This window comes from Pelobates fuscus, chromosome 3 (genome assembly GCF_036172605.1).
Source record: "Pelobates fuscus isolate aPelFus1 chromosome 3, aPelFus1.pri, whole genome shotgun sequence".
NCBI lineage: Eukaryota > Metazoa > Chordata > Amphibia > Anura > Pelobatidae > Pelobates > Pelobates fuscus.
The window spans coordinates 197113003-197136198 of record NC_086319.1 but is presented as its reverse complement, the minus strand read 5'-3'; the positions used below and the strand labels follow the sequence as shown (position 1 = coordinate 197136198).

The window sequence follows — 23196 nt, the reverse complement described above, 5'->3', positions numbered from 1 at the left end:
GAGAGATGAGGATATTACTTTACCTGCCATAATAAAGTGCAAGTCACGCATTAGCTTCAGATCAAGTGTGTCTTCTACCAAGCATCACCTTTCTTACAGAATAGTTTCATGCTCCTTCCTGCTTATTTTTTTTCAATAATATCCTATACAGTTTCACAAGGTTTTTTCTCTTAAAAGCACCTGTATTTTTTCTTTTGTGATGAAAGCACAAGGCTTACAGCATTCCTGCTCTTGGTATGCAGTGCACAAAAAATGTATTAGGAACACAATGTTACGCATCTGTCCCCAACCCCGACAGGCTAAATCCCCAACCTTAAGTCAGACAACACAAGTGAGAGAATACCACACACCAAACAACTATTTAAAGCTGCTTATACCTATACAAAAAAATGTGAATCATCCCTCCCCCCCCCCCCCCCCAAACATACACAAACAAACCTACATGGGGTAGCAAAAAGAAGGGAAGGACATACCAGGCCTCCCATGGTTAACAGAGTGACCATTGTATTACTTGTGATTATTCCCAAGAATGGTTAGTATATTTACATTGTAATTCATATGTTAATATTCTGGATGATAACTAAATCGTCCTTATGTATGCTATTTTAGTTTAGTTTTTTGTATCTTTCCTACCCCGTGAAGGGTAACACAGACTTTTTACAATGCTAGATCACAAATATATTTTCAAGGGACATGCATCATGTGTCAATTGTTTTTCTAAACCAGACAGCAAACCATTTTAAACAAATATGCAAACTAAATAAACCAAGAAAAACTTTGAAAAGTGTGTAATAAATGTTTATAAACTTGGCCAGATTGCATTGTTGGACACACTTCTCAGCTAGTGTAGATTCTTCAACCCCCCCCCCCTCCCCCCTTTACCCAGCCTTCTTAGGTTCAGAGCAGTTCACTAATGACAGAAATAGGGCATCATTGTGCAGTGGTAGGAAAGAGAATCCCTACCATGAAACCTGCTCTCTGGATGATCACACAATGATCAGACTCCCTCTCTCCTCCACCTTTTGTGGATGCTGCAAGATGAAAAGATTCACACGTGTGTAAATCTGTCAGGCATACCCAGTGCACTTTTTCAGCAGTCCTTGGGATAGGACACTGATTGGTTAGATCAGTGCCCCACCCTCCCCTGCAGTGGGTGTGGAAATCATAAGAAAAAAGTAGCAGTTAAATATGAAAAAAAGGACAAGACATCACATTTACCTGTTTTTTCAGTCTGTATAGTGTTGCAAGTGTTTTGAAAGCTAACGCTTTTGAATGAGACACCTGTCTCAAAGTGATGCATGTACCTTTAATACAAAAATGTTTAACTAAATATTATGTTTCCCAGTTTGTGTACAATAAAATTAAATCCTTGCATTGCGTTTTGCTTTGCAAGTTCTTAAAGACAGAGCTGGCCTGTATCAATATGTCATGAGGAAGGCATATGTAGCCAGTACAGATATAGCTATGTTAAGTCTACAACAAGTCCTCATATAAGACTGAAACATCCATAGATGTATTTAACCATATGGCTGGTTAGAATAGTGGTGACATCACTGCTTTAGAACCAGGAAAGCTAAGCTTCCACTCGTGGTCAAACCACCTCACCAGTAAGTGTCTTTGGGCAAGACACCTAACAATATATCCACCTCAAATCCTCATTAATGGTTTGCTTGTTTGAGCAGGGCCTTCTTTACCTCTAAATATCCCCTAACTTTATTTGTAAAGCGCTGTGGAATATCTTGGCACTTTATAATTATTAATAATAATAATAATAAAAGGACCTTACATTAGCTCTTAGATTCAAAATGGTAAATGATGAGAGACATCCTATTGGTTACTATTGCGATTGCTCTTTATTTATCACTTTTCCCCAGAATAGCAGCTGATTGTGCCTTGATTGTCCTCCCCTCACATTATTCACATGTTAGAGGCAAAAACTAAATGTTTTAAGATTACCTAGTATTTTTTTATTTTTATTTTTTTTAATTTTATTTCAGACATATACCTGGCTTATGTGGTTCATCTGGTGCTTCTCACTTTTAGCCTTGGTATCTTGTCATCATTAATATTTCCTCCCCATCTATTTCTTTTATCTGTACACATATATAACTTTCCTTTATTAAATAAGGAAAAAAGACACCAGATGAGATAAGTGCTGAAACTTTGGTTATTCCCTCCCCTCCCCCCCTCCACCCCTACCTTTCTAACTTCCTGTTCTGGCTTCTGCATTATTGATCTGTTTTGTCTTCCTATTGTTTTTTTTGGAGAGAGAGAACACCCTATTCTGTGTGATGTCATATTGTTTATTGTTCTATCTTATATTATTTGCCCGTTACATGGGATCTTCGGGGTCCCTTTAAGTTTTTCCCTTTATTATACCATTTCTTGGGTTATGGATTCTAGTTTATTGATCCATATATCCCAGTCTTCTATCTGGGTATATCTGTTTCCCCAAGTTCGTTAATATACCCCTTTCCATTTTCGCTTGCCATATCACTTGAGTTATTAATTCTTGGATGTGTGGAATTGTCACTGTTTTCCAATTACGTGCTAATAAGAGTTTAGCGGCCGTAATGATATGTATTGTTACCATTTGTTCTTTTTTTGGCATTTTGGGCCATCCTAAGTTTAGTAGAAATACTTCCAGTTTAAAACTCATTTTCCTTCCGGTTATTTGATCGATTACCTTCACTACATTCTTCCAGTATTGATTTATTGGGGCGCAATTCCACCAACTGTGGATCAGATTGCCTTCATTACCTAGTATTTTTTTATATGTGACATCATACCTAGATTTTGTGTTCATGAAAAGAGTGATCCATCCTATTCTAGAAAGGCATGAGCATCTCGACTCTGTACCTTGGGAAACTGAAAAATAATGTGGGTTAGTGGATGTAGTCAGACACTTTTGAGCAGTTGGCTTTTAACTATGAATTAAAAATATGCTAGTGGACAAAACCTAATGCTGAATTTTTCTTTGACTCATATCCAAGAAAGACAAAGTTGTTAACTTTAGCATTATAATAATTGTTCTGTGTCATTATGTATTAACCAAATCTATTCACGTGTATGTTAGTGGATATAAACGTATCCAAGGAAGCCACAAAAAGGGAAATAAATTAATAGATTCCATTGTCATAGGTCAAAAGTGGAAGTGTGCATATATTTCTTGTAACGCCAAAAATCTTTATTCTGTTACCTCCCACTGCATTAACAGGACGTATGAGCAATATTAAAGCAGATTCACGCTGTTTAAAATCACAATGAATTGTGAATTTAAAAAAAATAAAATAAAATTAGATCTCGTTATTCCAGGCAACTGCTGGCAAATAGTACCACACAGCCAGGAGATGTCACTTAGAACATTATATTACAAAAAATAGGGAGAGGCAGTACTGCAGAAAGACTTTACTAAATCAAAGAACTGGTAACATTTTGGTTCCAATGAGCCTTCTATTTGGTAGGTAACATTGAAGCAGAAACATTAGTACTCTTTTAAATTTGCAATAACATTCTTTTTATATATATATATATATATATATATATATATATATATATATATATATACATACATACACACACACATATAGAGACACACAGACACAAATACATACAAACACACACATACACACAGAGACAAACATACACACACATACAAACACACACACATACAAACACACACACACACACACACATACAGACACACAGACAGACACAAAGACATACAAACCCACATATAGAGAAACATTCTTACAGACACACATACATACAAACACATGGTTTAGTCACCCTCCTGTTTCCTACCTTTTAGGTGCCCCCATTCTTGATAAGTGGGTGGGGTCTATTAAATTATTGGGGGGAGGACAATGTATCCTCACCAGCCTTCACCCATGGGGTAGCGGGTGGGGACGATTATAATACAACAGTATATAAATATAAAAGTTCCAATTCATTAGCAGCGGGTAAGGTGGGTAAAGTTAGTGTCTACCTCCACCAAATGTCTGCAGGTGGGGGCTATAGCTAAAGTCTTATAGTAATATTGGGGTCAACAGGGTTTTTGATCTTACTTTTTAAAAAACGTTTTACATGTGCTATATAGGGTTATTTCACTGTTTGTCTGCAAGCTACCAGTGCTGCTGGGGGGAAATAATTTGGATTTTTTTTATTTGAAGCATTTAGGTCCATAATTCAGTAGTCTGGCAGCTTTTGATTTGTCTGAAATCATGAACAAACTCAGGCCCATTTGCTGCCTTAATTGCAAAATCCAGATGCAGTTGGACCCGTGTGAAGCCTTATATGCAGATGGATGATTATGTCCCATTTGATATGTGTCCATTCGGACTTGAGTGAATAAACCTGTCAATTTTCCTCTGGAAAAATAGAACTTGCATTCATTCTTCAATCATAATATAATTAAAATATATTTAGCAAAACTTGTTAAATAGAATATTTTCCCTATTTAAGGGCTCTTCATTGAACTATGGTAGATGAAGCGTTATCGTTCTTTAAACAAAAATATTATCTCAAATAATGACTAATTGGTCATATATACACATGAGCACATACATGTATTTTTACATTATACAACTCAATCATATCTCAACTGAACGTTGCTATTTGATATATGAAATGTCAGGCGTAATAAGGAAATCTCATGTCTCTGTAGTTCACTTGGGAGGGTGGAGCATTAGATTAAATGTTTATGTATGAGAGCATTGCATTGTTATATGAGCATTACATAATCTTCCCGATTTCCACAGCTGACATTCCCATAATTAGGAATTGAGCATCACAAAAAGAAAAGTGGGTGGAAAAATATTTTCTGTAAATGTACGGAGCTACCGTAATAGGTTATTTTAATGGTATCCAAGTATTTTAGTCTTTATACCTTGATGGGCTTTGACCTATTTGCAACCAAGACTTTTCCAAAATGTCATGTGTTTAGGACTAAGACCATGATTTAATGCTTTCTCTTTAAAGGTTCACTATAGGTACCCAGGCCACCTTAGCTCATTGAAGTAGTCTGAGTGCAGTGTCTCTGTCCCCCTTAGTCGTGCAATGACTTTTTGAAAAACTGCAATGTTTACATTGCAGTACTAAGAGAGCCTCTGGTGACTGTCTACAAGAGGTACTTCTGGGAGTTTACCAAACTCTGGGTCGCCTAACGCTCTGCATGAGGACATCCAATGTCAGTGAAATCCTCAAAGGAAAGCATTGATTCCTATAGGTCCATCCGTTGGATGACGTCGGAGGAGGCGGAACACGCTAGTTCGGGTGAGTAAATAAAGGGTTTTTAACCCTTTCTGACCTGAGGGGTGGGAGGGGGTAGTGGGGGCACACACCTGTGTTTAGAATGCAGATTTGTATTCCTAACACTATAGAATCCCTTTAAGTGCCAGCACCTGAAGCACCAGATCTCCCTGTTTGGCCCTGCACCCCTGTTAGAGAGAGAGTGTGTGGTCTGCACCTTCATCCAGGGTCTTTACAAACTATGCTAAAACCCCAGAAGGTGACAGAGCTGCTTTAACGAACAAACAGCATGGCTAGAACCTGCTTTATACCAGGGAAACTCTCACACAACAAATCGGCAGTCCTCCTGAGAATCAATAACCAATGTATGAAAGATGGTAATCAGGAGGCATTTTAAAACGTGTGTAGACTGAGTGGGTCTTGCATTTCCTGTGGTTACCTGCAACACACAGTGACAGTCACTCCTTGCATTGCGGTTTTTAATATAAAATAGAAGTCGAGGGAAAAACCTCTTTCAAACACTTGTTTTGTTACACGATTTTGCACGCTTTAAGCAGTGATTTCTAAACCTTTACCCCAATAAATAATGCATATTCAGTTTATACTTTGAACCATAATTTGTAAAGTTATCACAGCTATATAATGTGGCTTTATCACCCTTCAATTTACAACCCTCACTGCTTTTTTTATTAAGTCACTTCCTTGTGTCACGCAAACATGCATTAAATGGAGACCATGTCTTAGAGTCTGCATAAGGCGAAAACATAACCACTAGAGGGCAGTAGGTCCCTGCTTTCAGTTTATGTACTTAGCATACAATAGTTTATATGGACAGATTACAGTCAGACAGACAGACACTTAAATACTTGTTAGCACTGTCTGTGGCTTTAACAATACTTTCTGACACAAAAAGAGTTAATATCACTTGGTGGTTTCACTTCTGTAAGGGAAGAACAAATGACTCATGACCGTATTTTGGATTTTTCTCTATATTTAAGAAATTTTGCAGTTCTTGTTCCTTTACTGCCTAAATCTGAGTTCTCGTGATGTATCCCAATGAATAAAAAAACAGTCAGGTTTTGCAGACGCTTTGTTTTAGGAAAGAAGGGGTGCCACCAGGCCTGTATTTTTTAATAATGGCCTGATAAAATAAAAATAAAAAATATGATCATTAATAATTATATAGAACAATAGCTGGTATTCATTTCCCAAAATGTTGGCATAAGGACTAAGTAACCTCATATCACACACAAATGTAATTAATAGAGGCTATAGCAAAACAATTTTCACAATCACAATGAAAACAGTACTTTAAATCATATTATGCCATGACAGTTTGCAGTGTATACATTATGTAATAATAACTGTGTAGCGCCTTTCAGAGGTAAAGTGTATTACATTATGGCCAGAAGCAAAATGTATAATTTAATAGTCTGAGGTGCATAATGTAATATATGATATCACTGCTGGGTAGATGGGGTCTAGGGAAAGGTGAGATTTATGACCTTAACCTGTACCTCATGGGCATCGCCATCTTTTCTGTTGCAACCTCCTCAGCTCTTGACACTTCAACTAACAGGAGCCAACATCAGCGCTGTGTCTCTCGCACATGCGCACAAGTACAGCACTGGAGTCTATGGAGGATCCAAAGAGATCCTCCATAGAGATGGCTTTTTTCGGCTACAGCAGTCACTGGAGACAGCCGTGGGAAATGACAAGCTTGACAAAAGGTAACTCCTCCTTTTGTCAAGCGTTAGAAAAATACTGAGACAAAGTTGTCCTTACTTTAAAACTCTAAAGGAACACTATAGAGTGAGGAACCCATTCTGACCCTTTCGTGTTAAAAACACCATCTAGCCCCTTTGCCCTCCTAAATATTGCAAACTCTTACCTCTATTGCAGTCTGCTGCTGCTGGCTCTGAGCCCTGATTTGCCTGCTTGGCTGGTATCATCAGAAATGGTGTTCTGTACCAATCACAATGTTTTCACAAAGGAAACCATTGGATTGGCAGAGACTATCAAGGAGGCAAATCAGGGGCAGAGCCAGTACAAGCCAAACACAGTCCTGGCCAATCAGCATAGAGCCTGGCGGGAGGGGGGGCCCTAGAGACCTTAAAGTGCCAGGAAAACAAGTATGTTTTCCTGGCACTGTAGTGGTCCTTTAATTTTATCCTTTAACATAATTCCAAGAGTGTCTGGATGTGTTTATACAGTCTTTTTTTTTTTTTTTTTTTTTGCTAATTTCTTTTTATTGATGATTTTTTTTAAAGTACAAAATTATAGTAATTAACATACAATTACAATGTAAGTGGTGCATATATTTATATAACTATATCTAGTTCTGGTTGTAGCTGTGGAATACTGTATGGAGAGTCAGACAGTGACTCTGCACAGAATACAAGCGAATATGACAGTTCCCAATGTGGAGAGGAAACAAAAAGTAACCTATTAACATATTACAATGTTTATAATCAGGAATATAATTAAGGGATTCTCAACCACCCTTGAAATATGTCATCTTTCATTAACCACCTTAAAGTTATTTAATGAAATATACTTTAGTGCAATGGTTCTAAAGCCAGTAGACAATGCATAACAACAGTCTGAAATATAGGCATTTTTTAATTCTGTTCCGAATGAGATACTGTCAAAACCTGGACTGTAGGTGTGCCTTTGAGGACTGGGTTGGGAAACAATGTTCTATCTAGTGTATTTGTTTATGTATTATGATAACTTTCTTCATACATATATGTTTATTATACGTTAAGCTACACTTTGTAAGTACTGTAATATATATATATATTGTTTTTTTATCTACAGAAATCTCCTAACCAAAGGGTTTTACGGCACAGAGGATCTCTTGATGGCTGGGGAAATTCAGCTTTGTCATTTAAGCCTGTGTATGAGGAAGAATCTGGAATTCAGAGCCCTCCACCCTTTCGTTCAATGTCACCAGCATGGAGTGACCGGTCACCTTCTCCTTTTAAAGTGGAGAATGACCTCAAGTCTGGAAGCCAAATGAAAGCTTTAATTGCCCGTAATATCATCAATGCAGCAAAGCGTAAGAGCACATCACCGTGGGGTGTAACAAGTCCACAGTCCCCCACTCCGAGTGGTGGAATTTGGAGTGTTGGCAATGGAAGCCCTCTTCCTGAAACACCTAGGGCAAGACGTTCACCAACAGGTTCAGACATATCCCTGGAGTCAGAAGATTCTGGAGCAAAGTCTCCAGGATTCCGGAGCTATGCATTTTCACCCAGAGGATGGTATGGGAGCATGAGGCTTAAGAGGGATAGCCTACCTACAAATCAGTCTTTTACATACACACCATAACTGCACCTTTAAACCCAGCTTTTGAGCTGTATTTCTTATAAATAACTCACATATAATGAGTGACCCACAACTATTACTGCCAAGTCAGGATGACCAATATTTGGAATTTATAAATATTGGGAAGCAAGCAAAATTTGACTTGATCAGCTATGACTTCAATGAGTAAGACTCAACAGAAGCTTATGAAACCACTGACAATAAATTTGATTATCACCTTATTCCAATGATATGTTGACATTTTATTTTCTGTCGGTGAACTGAAGCGCCTTTTCTAAAAAATATTTTACATTTTCATAAGCACTCCTTAATTGCACCTAGCAAATTATATCAATTTGTAATCATGTTTTTAACTGAGACTTGTGATGCAAACTATGATTTAAGGCTTGTTGGAAGATGGGATGTGATAAGTAACAATCTTTATAACGATACAGAAGAAAATATTAAAGAAAATGAAGGTAAAAGTGGAAGATGATTGATAAAAGAAACACAGGATAAAATAAAACTGATAATAGCAGGATTTCGTTCCTAGATTACAGCTGGCTTCCTTTGTGCGAATAATCTATCATAAATCACATCTGTGTGCCTCCAGAAAGATTCTGATTGTATCGGTCAGAATTTCATTTTTAAAACTGCACTGGTCCAATTTTTTTTCTTCATTTTGATCTGTCCATCTGAAATGAATACAGTTTACCTCTTCACTGCCGGAATTTAGATAGTGACGTTGTGAGAGAGGACCTCGTAGTGGATATACATCCACGGCTGCCTTTGCACTGATAATAAAGCCCTCTCAGTATTGTTGCATAGGCTTTGACGCTGCACATTTATAAATGCACTACATTAAATGCTTCCAGCTTTCGTCTGCCGGGAAATGTGCATAGAGCTCTGTGACATAAATATATAAACATGTTATCAAATTCTGCTTCAAAATAAAAGGGACAGGTATATGTAACACTATTCAAACTTGTATCATGATTGGATGAGTGCATAATATTGGTTGGTCTAACTAAATGCTCAGTCAAATGGATGTAGTTAGGTAGAGCCAAGCTTCAATTTGAGTGCAGATTAATTTGAACCTACTCACACAATGGCTGCAAAATGTATCTCATGTGGCCTTTTACCAGTGATGGTACCATTTACACCATATGTGCCCCTTGGCTCTAATGACTGCATGCACGTCTCATGTTTCCCTTGGTCAGTGATACCTGCATTTATAAAGCAGTGTAGCAATTAAAAATGAAATGTTACATGCTAAATGGCTTGGTGTGATCAGTAGATAGCCTCGTCTAGTTAGAGCTGATGTCATCACATATCAAACATAACAGCCTAAGTAAAAAGAGAACACGGAGGAGAGATATATTGATGGGGAGTAAAAGGAACTCAATTTGCTAGTATGGAAGAGATGGGTCATAGGGTACAGATGTTAAAATGCTATATGGCATGATGTAAAGATGCCTATATTAAGCATGGAAATGGACTGATGTGATGTGTTTAAACAATAAGGATAAAATGAAACTGATGTGGAAGACTGGCACTAGGTAACGGCATAGAAGGTGGAACAATCAGACTAGAGTTGATGGAGAAGTGACTATTGATGTAAAAGTAATAGTAACTGGGAGAAGAGGACATGTAAAGGAGTGAGCAATTACTGATTGAGACAGGTAGACTGATGTAAAAAACATGGACAACTAAGATGGGTTATTAAAATTTAGAGGATGGAGTGAGCTCTGGTAGAGGGGAAATTAATCAGAAAGAGAGAGAGGGATGATGGTGTAGAGCAGGAGATGAGCAGATATAAAATGAGTTGTGTATTGTGGAGACAAAAAGCACATGTAGGTGGAATGAGATGGAAGAAGAGGAAGGGTTAGATGAGATTGAAATTAGTAAACGGGATGTGGACATTTTCAGAGCTTTTCATTGATCTCTAGAGGGCTCATAAATTGTACACATAACTGGCATAGATCATCCACAAGGTGTTATTATTTAGTCACCAGTCAAAATGGCGCTCCCTGGAACAAATCATTTTAGAATTATTCTTCAAAGGGATTTTTTGATACTGAACTAAGGGTATGAGATGTATTTACATTTTTTCATGGCAATCTATTAATATAGATTCTCACAATGGCATTTCACCAGATGTCACTGAAACAACCCTACTATAAATTCTTGAGAATGTTGTGGGTAGCCAGGTAAACTATGAACCCTAAACAATTTATCTAGGGTTGAAAAGCATTAATCAACATTGTAATCTAACTGCTACAATATTAAAAGCATATAGATTTTACAGGGAGGATTCAGGTTAGGAATTAGGACTCATTTCATCCAACAGCAAATCAGAATACATGATAAATATTTTCTAAATTCATGCCACCTGAACGTTTGCACCAACACAGAGCAGAATGTACTAAAGCATTTGATGTTCACTCTAAAATATTGTGAGACTATGTTATTGTATACACCTGTCCCTATTGTTTTGGAAGACATATACATCATTCTCATATATAAGCAATTTATAATAAAAAATTATGTAACGTTGCAAAACATCTACAATGAATAAAACAAATCTGGATTGTTATAATCTCTCTGGGTTGGTTGTGTTTTCTGTTCTGTTACTGATTTTCACCCACCACAAGGTTTGTTCGCCTTCATTATTGCAAGAAGAGTTTGCTAGGAATCATCATGTTTTGTAGAATATATTCATAAGTCTTCTAGTAATTTTATTGAACCATTTCCCTCCCAAAGATTAATTTTGTATTGCAACGTTATAGAAGACAACATTTAGTTTTAACCCCATTTGCGTTACCCCTTGCCCAGACTCAACAACTACAGCTTATTGAATTTGTTCTGGTGAGTAGAATCATTCCCTTCAGGCTTTTTGCTGTAAACACTGTGTTTTCAGAGAAAATGCAGTGTTTACATTACAGCCTAGTGATAACTTCACTGGCCACTCCTCAGATGGCTGTTAGAGATCCTTCCTGGGTCATGGCTGCCTAAAATGCATCCAAACATTCAGTATCTCCTCCCTCTGCATGCAGACACTGAACTTTCCTCATAGAGATTCATTGATTCAATTCATCTCTATGAGGAGATGCTGATTGGTCAGGGCTGTGTTTGAATCATGCTGGCTCTGCCCCTGCTTCTTTGTCAGTCTCAGCCAATCCTATGGGGAAGCACTGTGATTGGATCAGACTACCACTTCTGATGATGTCAGCAGACTGCTTGTTTTTTTTAGTTTTTTTTTTTTAGGCAAACAGCATGCAGATCTACAGCTTCTGGCTTGAATACAGTAAGATTTTGCTATATTTATGGAGGCATGAGGGGCCCATGGGGGCTAGATGGTGGTGTTAACACAATAGGGTCAGGAATACATGTTTGTGTTCCTGACACTATAGTGATCCTTTAATGTGCAGAAAGTCTAATTTATCTGCTACTGCTAACTTCTGACATTCTGCATCTTTGCAGAGGGGCAGAGAACATTGCCCCCCTGTTTTCTTTTGCACTTTATATCGACGTTTGTAGGTCAGACTTAAATTTCTTCAAGGAATGGTACTGAGGATGTTGAGTGCACCACATGGTTTATTTTATTTCTGCAAAAGCAGCCTGTAATGTACTGATGTATATTACAGATGTTACTGCACTTACTGTATACATGCTTCATGTATTCATCATGCACAATAACAGACCACATCTAATTTAAGAAGTGCAAAACATAGTATATACAGAGCATTTAACTATGTAAAGTGTATGTAAAGTAAAACAGCTGATTGATATGAGACACAAGAACCGAAGAATGCCGACAGAACCTTCAAGTGCTCTGTTTAGTATAAAAAGCCACAAAAAACACAAATTTTATGTATTCCCAAAAATAGCAACAGGTTTCTTATAAATATCCTGAAAATTATCCTTCGGCACAATCGTTTTTATTTATTTATGGGACAAGAATAGTATTTCTGCTGACTGCTTATATGACAATATTTTACAGTTTCTAAAATATTGAAACATAATATGATATAAGGGTTCCACCATCTCCAATCTAAAACTAAGCAATGCAAGTAAGTCAAAGAAGAATATTATTTAAAGCACAAAATGGCAATATTAATAGAGGACCAAATATATCTGTTCTGTAATTGTAGCTAAATGCTTTATTTTATCCCCTACCTGGAATGCCTTGATTCCTGTATTTATCATGCATGAACATAAACTCTAAACAAAGAGCCAAAGTACAATATATAAAATTACTTAAACAGTGGCACAACTAATGTAAAAAATAGTCCCCCTCCAAATCCTAATGTTGCGGGCCTGCGTGCCCACCGAAGTTTATACTGTGACTGTTAAATACCCATCACACAATGGCACTCAACCCTACACACACATACGCTATTCCAATAATAGCGACTCCAGTATGACGGAGATCTATGGGATATCGCACACATCGACGCTACCATACAAGCGGCACTCACACGACACTTACCACTCACTATGGGGCATGAGACCCTCTCTGTACCACACGCACCATACCTACCATATTAACACAACACTAGACGACACTTCTCTCACGCACCACACCATCACCCCCTCATGTGGGATACGATAACGCACTTGAACTGTATGTAAGGATATATGCTGTTAAAATATACCTGTATAAATACTATCAAAAGCGACACTAATTTCCTATTGATTGTCAGGTCGACATCAATGTTAATAATCTTTGTATTTCATCTGACACTGAATAATTGAGGGCCTGCGTGCCCACCTGCTTTGCTTTTTTATTGCTGTTCAATAAAAACCTGATTAACAAAAAAAAAATAAAAAATAGGCCCCCTCTTATTGCAGGCCTCGGTGCCGCTGCAATAACTGCACCAGTGGTAGTTCTGCAACCGTACTCACTCAAATAAAACATATGAGAATATATATTGTGACAAATTCCCATTCCTACGTGAGTTTGCCACGAGCTCCTGGAGGAGCCTGCTTGCCAGCCTCCTGCCCACAGACTATGAGCCCTGCAGGGAAACCTGTGAAAAACTATTTAAAATGCTCCATTCATGTGATTATTGTACTTTTGTACTCCAGAAAGAGAGACCCTGATTCCCTTGAACTGTTTTGGGCATAGGACCATGTGCACGGTCGGTCAAAATTATGACTTCCATGGAAGTCTCAAACCTCTAAATCAATCTGGGTGATTTTTGGATATGTTGGTCACCCAGATCAGGGCTGTCACGGGATGTAACTTTTGTGGGGGTTTTATGTGTTTTATAGGTATTCTGGGGGTTTTGTAATATTGTATGTTTTTCTGTGCCTGGAGATAATTGAGTAAGCTCAGTTCCTGACTTAATTATCATCCAGGAAAGGGATTATCCTGTTTGTGTGGGAGTGTCCGGGGTGTGTTTACTGTTTCCCTGTATTGTTTAAAAGCAGGTCATTGAGCCTGGATTAAACACATTCGTTTTACCCCTTCATGAAGTCTAGGCTCATGTTTGGGGAATTGGAGATTTCTAATCACTACTCTGCTGGAAACAGTAGAGCTATAATCACTGTAGCACTTGGGATTCAGGAGACTACTAACGCAGTGGCGTACATACCAGGGTCGCAGGGGTCGCGGCTGCGACCGGGCCCGGCCCACCAGGGAGCCCGGCCGCCCCTGCGACCCGGTATGTACGCATTGGGCCAGCCTCTTCTCCTGGGGGCCCCAGGAGCCGGCCACCTCAGGGCCCCCCGAGGCTGGCCCTGCTTACACCCGGCGGGCAGGCAGGCTGGCCGGTGCGCGAGGGAGCACTCTCCCCTGAGTGCTTCCTCTTCAGCTCCCTAGCGCACCGCACTGATACCGGAGCCGGAAGATGACGTCATCTTCCGGCGCCGGCATCCCGCGAGGGAGCTGAAGAGGAAGCACTCAGGGGAGAGTGCTCCCTCGCGCACCGGCCAGCCTGACTGCCCGCCTAGGAGCCCAGCAGCACCACTGGACCCCAGGGAATCCCCTCAGCACTCCAAAAGGTAGGGAGGCTGGGGGGATTAAATTAAAAAAAAAACATGTGTAAGTGTGTGTGAGTGTGTGTGTGTGAGTGTGAGTGTAAGTGAGTGTGTGTGAGTGTGTGTGAGTGTTAGTGTGTGTGTGGATGAGTGAGTGTGTGTGAGTGAGTGTGTGTGAGTGAGTGTGTGTGTGAGTGTGTTAGTGTTAGTGTGTGTGAGTGTTAGTGTGTGTGTGTGTGGGTGTTAGTGTGTGTGTGTTAGTGTGTGTGTGTGTTAGTGTGTGAGTGTGTTAGTGTGAGTGTGTTAGTGTGAGTGTTGGTGTTTGTGTTAGAGTGTGTGTGTCTGCTAGTGAGTGTGTTTGTGTGCGTGTGTGTTAGTGAGTCTGTTTGATGTCTGTTAGTGAGTGTGTGTTTGTCAGTGAGAGTGTATGTTTTGTAAGAGAGTGTGTATGTATGTCTGCCGCTGAGTGTGTCTGTCAGTAAATGTGTGTGTCTGTAAGCTAGTGTGTATGCGCTGGGGATCCCTCCGCCTCTCAGCTCCGAATGCGCATGCACGGCAAGAGCCGCGCACGCATTCAAACCGCCCATAGGAAAGCATTACTCAATGCTTTCCTATGGACGTTCAGTGTCTTAAAATGGAGGAAGCGCCTCTAGTGGCTGTCAGTGAGACAGCCACTAGAGGCTGGATTAACCCTCAGTGAAACAAAAGAGTTTCTCTGAAACTGCTATGCTTTCAGCTGCAGGGTTAAAACTAGAGGGACCTGACACCCAGACCACTTCATTGAGCTGATGTGATCTGGGTGTCTGCAGTGGTCCTTTAAGTGTGTGTGCGCATCTGCATGCACTGGCGTACATACCGCGGTCGCAGCCCTGCAACCCCTGCGACCAGGTGCCCGCCGCCATGTGTTGATGCCCCAGCCCGCGCAGAGTAAGCGCGAGGGGGGGGGGGGGCCACGGATCAATTTTCGCACCGGGGCCCCATGGGTCATGTGTACGCTACTGTACTAACGGATATACTCAGCCGGAGTATAGGGGATCCGTTACATATATCATGTTTTAACATGCTTTAACCAATATATTTATGAGCAATCAGAGATCTGATCAGTGAAACTCTTCTGCATACCCTCTATTAATCTATGAAAAGAAGAATAACAGGAAAGAGGAAAAGAGAAAATAGAAACAAATGCGGATTCAAACACACCTGAAAATTCCACAACGCTTTAGCTCCGCTGTAGAAAGCCCTATCAAACTTGCTAAGTCGGAAAAAGTGTGTGGAATACTGAAACCGATCCTTCCTCACCAAGAGTATACAGGCCTGAAGCACCCTGGTGAATTGGAATTCGCTCAATAAATATGCTGGGTACAGGGTTGAAATCTACACTGCCTCCCGGCTGCTTCTTAAAACCTATCCCACTGAAACCAAGAAAGAGAGGCAGCGACAACGTTCAAAGCATCTGGTACATGACAGACCACAATCCAAATACTGAACAGCACTAATTGCCAGAGTAGTGCCAGAACCGGAACAGAGGCAGAAGAGCAATGATTGATCAAATGCACCACGCTCATGTTGTCCGTGGGAACAATCGCCTTCCTATTGATAATATCCTCACCCCACATTTCCACAACAATTGGGAACAGCTTCAAAAAAGTCAAGTTACCTACCAACTCGATATCATGCCATGCAGGAGGTAATGCCTCCGCACAGTATTTAACCTTTAAAATATGCTCCGAACCCATCAAGCCCAACGCATCAGTAAATAAATCCAGGTCGGTGTTAAACATCACTTCACTCAGCCAACAAGTACGCCCGTTGTACTTACCCAGAAAAGAGATCCACAACCTACAAATCATCTTGATGCTTTTTGGTGATGCAAATAAAATGAAATGGTTGTTACACCCCCACAGTAGACAATGAAAAAAACACTGTAATGTAAATGCATCAATTTATTCTCTGGAAGCCAAAAAATCATTTTGAGTGAATCAATCTCAATTTGGATATAAGATAAAACTTCGGTAGGACCTTCCGTCTTATTAATCGCTACCATAAGCTGAAGTCCGCCGCCACTTTATGAGAAGACTCCAATAACACTCCACAGGAATCCAAATCCTGTGACCCCACGAACATGAAATTGTTTAACCCCTTAAGGACACATGACATGTGGGACATGTCATGATTCCCTTTTATTCCTGAAGTTCCTTAAGGGGTTAGGTAATGGTCAAGGACAAGAAGCCTACCACCACTCATTCCAGAAATGAGACAAACATTTCAAAATATGAATACGATATAGCACAGCCCATAGACAGGCACATATAATTGTAATAGGAGCCCTAGAACTGTCAACCTAATAAATGAAAACAATCTGGGTGTACTGGAAGCTGGTTAAAGGCAGACTCAATGTCCAATTTAGCCACTTTTGCCCATTTTCCTGTATCCCTAACCAGTTCAACCGCCTTATCAAATGAGACATAGCGAACGCAAGCATCCTCCTTGTTTATATCATCATTCACTGACCTACTGACAGGTAGGACAAGTGATAAATCAGAAGAAACAACCTTGTATCCTTCGTGGCCTAGGGACCCAGTGGGAAAACTCAAAAGGTCCAGCCATCCACCCTAACCGAATCACCTTATTCAGCTTCTCCACTAAAAATAATCCTTACCAATAATGGAACATAAATTGTCTGAAAACAATGGGAACTCAGGATTAACAAAAGGAATACAGAAATCCTCTAAAAAACGGTCTAGCAATATCTGCACATCCTGACACCTAGGATTCTGATCGATCCACAGGTGCATCTTTCTTACTTTCACTGTTACTCTCCTTTAGGTACGTTATCCTTACCGCCAGACTTAGACCCCTGCTTACCTTTTTTTAAAAAGCGCAATGCGAGGTGAAGTACCCCACAGTGCAAGCACATGTGTTTAAATCTGCATAAGCTGTACCACATGCAGTGGCTCTCGTTGAATAGGCACCTAACACCCTTTTGTTGACCAGCTGACACATTGGTGTGTGTGCTAGCTGCTCCTGGAAAGGAAGCCAGGCACTCCAGATGCAGTGGACTACATTTCCACTGATACTTTGCCAGCATTATGGCTGTAAGAACATTATGGGAGACATCATCTAGAGTGCCAAAGGTTGCCTACCCCTGTTTTACTAGATACTGTGAAAAACCCTTTAGCAGTGCTATTCAGCTCTACAATTAGTGACAACAGATACAGATTTCTTTAATATGTCCTCACAGAGAATGTGCAAAAAGGCAAATTAATCCATCAATGCCAAAAACATGAGCCTCCATGTGTGCTGTGGCATGTGAGCACTGAGCCCCCCAGTTGACATAAAACCATTAGATTCCCTGTGCTCTAGCCCTACACAGCATTTTCCATGGCACCCCTGCTCATATATACAGTATCTTACAAAAGTAAGTACACCCCTCACATTTTTGTAAATATTTAATTATATAGGTAAATGTGACAACACATGAACAATGTAAAGTAGTAAGTGTACAGCCTGTATAACGGTGTACATTTGCTGTCCCCTCAAAATAACTTAACACGCAGCAATTAATGTCTAAACCGTTGGCAACAAAAGTACACCCCTAAGTGGTTATGTCTAAATTAAGCCCAATTAGCCATTTTCCCTCTTCCCGGTGTCATGTGACTCGTTAGTGTTACAAGGTCTCAGGTGTGAATGGGGAGCAGATGTGTTAAATCTGGTGTTATCGCTCTCACACTCTCTCTTACTGGTTTTTGAAAGTTCAACATGGCACCTCCAGGCAAAGAACTCTCTGAGGATATAAAAAAAAGAATTGTTGCTCTACATAAAGATGGTCTAGGCCAGGGGTAAACAACATTCGGCACTCCAGATGTTGTGGACTACATCCCCCATAATGCCCCCCCATAATGACATGGGAGGTCCAGATGGCAAAGCATCATGGGAGGTCCAGTCCAAAACATTGGCAGGTCGCCTATGCCTGGCCTAGGCCATAAGAAGATTGCCAAGACCCTGAAAATGTAACAGTTCTCACTGTGCCATCCTGATGACCACACAGGTGGCAAACAAGGGATTTGAACCTGGGTCCTTCTGCATCCTAAGCCTGCAAACCTGCCGCTGACCCACTTCAGAACTTATGGATCTAGCCTTGTTTATCTGGCATTGCCTGCAGCACTAGGGGGCTGGACTTTACCAGTGGCTCCTACCTGTCAATCTAAGCCCACCTGAGGCAGATTAATCATTATTCCAGGTATATAACACTGCCTCTCCCTGAGGGCAGTGTCAGTTTGTTGTTTCCTGATGCCCAAGACTGACTTGGCTTGTTAACCCTGCTTGTAGAATCTTTGTTATTGCCTGTTTGCTGTGTTCCCTGACCTTTGATACTGTGCCTGACTACTCTTCTGGATTTGCCCTTGTCTGTTTCCTCGTACCCGATTATTGTTCCTGTCTAGCCCCCGTGCACAGATTCACAGCCCAGGTTACCTGGTTACCCTGGGTTGTGTTTATCTGCAAGGGTAAGCATACTCTCTGCACTTCGGACTCAAACCAAGGTAAGCCCTGACAGAAACTGATCTGCAGCATCGTGGGCAAGACCATACAGCGGTTTCACAGGACAGGTTCCACTCAGTACAGGCCTCGCCATGGTTGACCAAAGAAGTTGAGTGCACATGCTCAGCGTCATATCCAGAGGTTGTCTTTGGGAAATAGACGTATGAGTGCTGCCAGCATTGCTGCAGAGGTTGAAGGAGAGGGGGTCAACCGTCAGTGCTCAGACCATGCGCCGCACACTGCATCAAATTGGTCTGCATGGCTGTCATCCCAGAAGGAAGCCTCTTCTAAAGATGATGCACAAGAAAGCCTGCAAACAGTTTGCTGAAGACAAGCAGACTAAGGACATGGATTACTGGAACAATGTCCTGTGCTCTGATGAGACCAAGATAAACTTATTTGGTTCAGATGGTGTCAAACATGTGTGGCAGCAACCAGGTGAGGAGTACAAAGACAAGTGTCTTGCCTACATTCAAGCATGGAGGTGGGAGTGTCATGGTCTGGGCCTGCATGAGTGCTGACAGCACTGGGGAGCTACACGTCATTGAGGGAACCATGAATGCCAACATGTACTGTGACCTTCGGAGACTGGGCCGCAGGGCAGTATTCCAACATAACGACCCCAAACACACCTCCAAGATGACCACTGCCTTGCTAAAGAAACTGAAAGTAAAGGTGATGGACTGGCCAAACATGTCTCCAGACTTAAACCCTATTGAGCATCTGCGAGGCATCCTCAAACAGAAGGTGGGGGAGTGCAAGGTTTTTTAACATATACCAGCTCCGTGATGTCGTCATGCAGGAGTGGAAGAGGACTCCAGTGGCAACCTGTGAAGCTCTGGTGAACTCCATGCCCATGAGGGTTGAGTCAGTGCTGGGAAGTAATGGTGGCCACACAAAATATTGACACTTTGGGCCCAAATTGGACATTTCCACTTAGGGGTGTACTCACTTTTGTTGTCCAACGTTTTAGACATTAATGGCTGTCTGTTGAGTTATTTTGAGGGGACAGCAAATTTACACTGTTATACAGGCTGTGCACTTACTACTTTACATTGTAGCAGAGTGTCATTTCTTCAGTGTTGTCACATGAAAAGATGTAATAAAATCTGTACAAAACTTTGAGGGGTGTACTCACTTTTGTGAGATACTGTATCTGTATTATATATCGTGTGTGTGTGTGTGTGTGTGTGTGTGTGTAAAACCAATACTACTTTTGCTGACTGCCACATGTTTTTGGTTACCTAACTGCAATCCCCTCTCCTAATATCCAGTTCCTGGAAAAAAAAAATCCTATCCACCCTCTCCAGTTACCTATACTAGAATTATGAAGGTGAGATACAATATATGTGGGGAAAAAAAAAACAAAGCTGTAAAATGAATTCATTTTTTAGCTTGGTGTGACAGTCATACTGAGGTCATACCAAATTTTGTTCATTCATCTTGACCATATGTTGCTTCTTTGTAGGATAAGCCTGCATTGTACCCAGTGTGCGAGTGCTAGCTCAGTGTGTGTTATAAGTATAGCTGGCTTTTATCAGCAGACCCTCCCCTGCATTGTCATTGTCTAGATATACCAAACGTCCTTTCTCTACTACATTGTATTAGCCTCTACTACCTCTACTGGTTAGTTATTTCATGCATCTACCACTGTTTGTATAAATCTGCATTTCCCTGCATGTAGAAAGATTTCACCGCCTATGGATTTCTATATTTCAATTATAATTTATTGGGATTGCACAAACATGTGTCAGTGTTGAATTTCCCATGATTCCTACTAGATACTAAACTTGAAAAGGAAAACATAAAATCTCCAAGGGGCTGCAACCTTACCACAGGTATGTCAACAATGTACTTTATTTCTACCTTGGACAGTCGGCAGTGTGTGCTGTGTGCCGGGGAAGTCAAAAACATCCTTCTACATCCATCACACCTTAACGAGTTTATATATGACACAGTTATTGTAACATGTCTAAGAAGCACAACAAGATATCCTTCATAATGTGAGGGAAATCTCTTTTCAAAATTGGAAAGAAAAAAGAGACTCTTTACCTATTAAACCTTTAAAGATATTTTTTTGTTTTTACCACAGTTTTCCATCACATTTTATGTTCTTATGTTATAATGTTTGCGAGTGTCTCTTTTGGGATTATTCCTCCTATATCTCCAGTTACCTTTTCTGATCTAACACCGAAACCTGTTTTATAGATTATCGAACTTTACAGCATTTGTATAAAACAAATGTATCCAGGTTTAGTAAAGGGCAGAATAATAGCAGCATGGGATTTAAAAATGGTACATTGGACAGTTTGCCAAAAAAAAAAGGCAATATGTTTTAAAATCAGTCTTTTATTCACAAACGTTTCTACAGGGAGTGTAAATGGTGTTTATGAGATTCCCAAACAGTAACCAGGGAGAGAGACCTGTATTATGCAATGGGAAAAACAGATTTTTAGAACATCTGTGAATGCAGTTGCATCTAAATAGGAGCCTATCACATCACTAGATTCATATAGCACATGGCCCAACGTGTAGATGTAAAAATAATTACACTATTCCGAACTCTAAACATCATCCATTATCTTATTTTTGCATTAGAATTTCTTAGTATATAAAGAAGAAAGTGCAATTGCATAACCCATAACTTAAAGAGAAGCTCCACAACCCATATGCTGTTTAGCATTCTGAAATGCTTTATGTGTGATTAGTGTTATTTCAGTAGAAATTGACACTTTTATAAATGAACCTAGTTACACCTCCTGGCTTTCAAACAGATAACCAGTCCCGTTACTTCCTGGTTGTATAGCTCATTGAAGCTAAACTCAAGACAGGGCAATTGTCTAGAGCACAAGCCTTGCAAATACTTCTAATTTGCATTGGGAAGTCTGATTGGACAGCCGCAGAAAGTATGGGCGGAGTTTGAAGGAGAGGGCTTGCAATGGTTGTAGACAAGAGTTCTGCAGCTTTTGCAAGTTGTTTTTAGGTATACTCCTAATGGAAAAAAGTTCATAGTGAAATTCATGCATGTCTACTAAAATTGATTATTTACTTTGATTTATTTTTGTATTTGGGCAGTGGAGTGTCCTTTTAACTGGAAATTGAAATGGTGAAAGTTTTGGGGAATAAAATGCAAAAATATTATATGCAACAACATTCATTTATAAAACACATCCACCTTTTTATTTGCCTGCATATTTGTCAGTCATTGACCATCCTTCAGCGTGAGGAGGGAAACAGTACCTTATCAGCTTCTCCCGACTGCGTCTGTGGAGTACACAGATATAGTCACACTGCAATACTCAGTCAGGCAGGGCAAAACCAAACAACTACAATGAAAGGCATTTGAAAACATTACAACAGCCAGCACCACAAATAGACAGCAGTTAACTGTCACACACTAAACTGAGGGAGAAAGCCTGCAATTTGCAAAGCACACGCAGTGGCACAGAAGCACACTTCAAAACATAAAATCCATTTCTTATTAGAAACAGAAAAATCACAAATCAGTAAAACGATTCTAAATCAGTGAATCAATGTAAATGTTAGTGGCACAGGCTGTATCAGAAGCTAAGCAAGTGGAACTTTTTCCTTTGTGAATTTTTTTTATTTATTGTTTTATTCTTTATTTTGGCTTGCCGGCAGACAGGAATCTAGATACACATTACATTGCGCTGACAGATAGGTCACATCATGCGCCTTACAAAAATGTTTACAATTTAAGAAATCAAATAGGACTGTAGCTTTTGTGGAGGATTCTCTGGTTTTCAGTATGGACAGCTAGCAATCCGACGACAAGGTTTTTGTGTTAATATATGAAAATAAGTTCACATTAAAGGGACACTATAGTCACCAGAACAACTACAGCTTATTGAATTTGTTCTTGTGAGTAGCATCATTCCCCTCAGGCTTTTTGCTGTAAACACTTTTTTTTCAGAGAAAATGCAGTGTTTACATTACAGCCTAGTGATAACTTCACTGGTCACTCCTCAGATGGCTGCTAGAGATGCTTCCATAACCCCTTAAAGACTGAGCCAAATGTACACGTTGTGAACAAAACAAAACGTAAACAAAACCTGGCATTTGCGCTACATGTCTGTACAACCGTAATTCACC

General features: G+C 40.1%; 1 protein-coding gene across 2 annotated transcripts in view; it reads left to right on the top strand.

Annotated features, from left to right (window-relative positions):
- The window catches only part of SYNPO (synaptopodin), a 91011-nt gene extending 79853 nt beyond the window's left edge, over window positions 1–11158 (top strand). For both annotated transcript variants that reach the window (XM_063447880.1, XM_063447879.1), the window contains exon 4: window positions 8071–11158. In XM_063447880.1, the coding sequence (XP_063303950.1) occupies window positions 8071–8583 (513 nt within the window). In that variant the 3' untranslated portion in view covers window positions 8584–11158. The remainder of the gene's footprint in view (window positions 1–8070) is intronic.
- Window positions 11159–23196: the final 12038 nt, after the last annotated feature.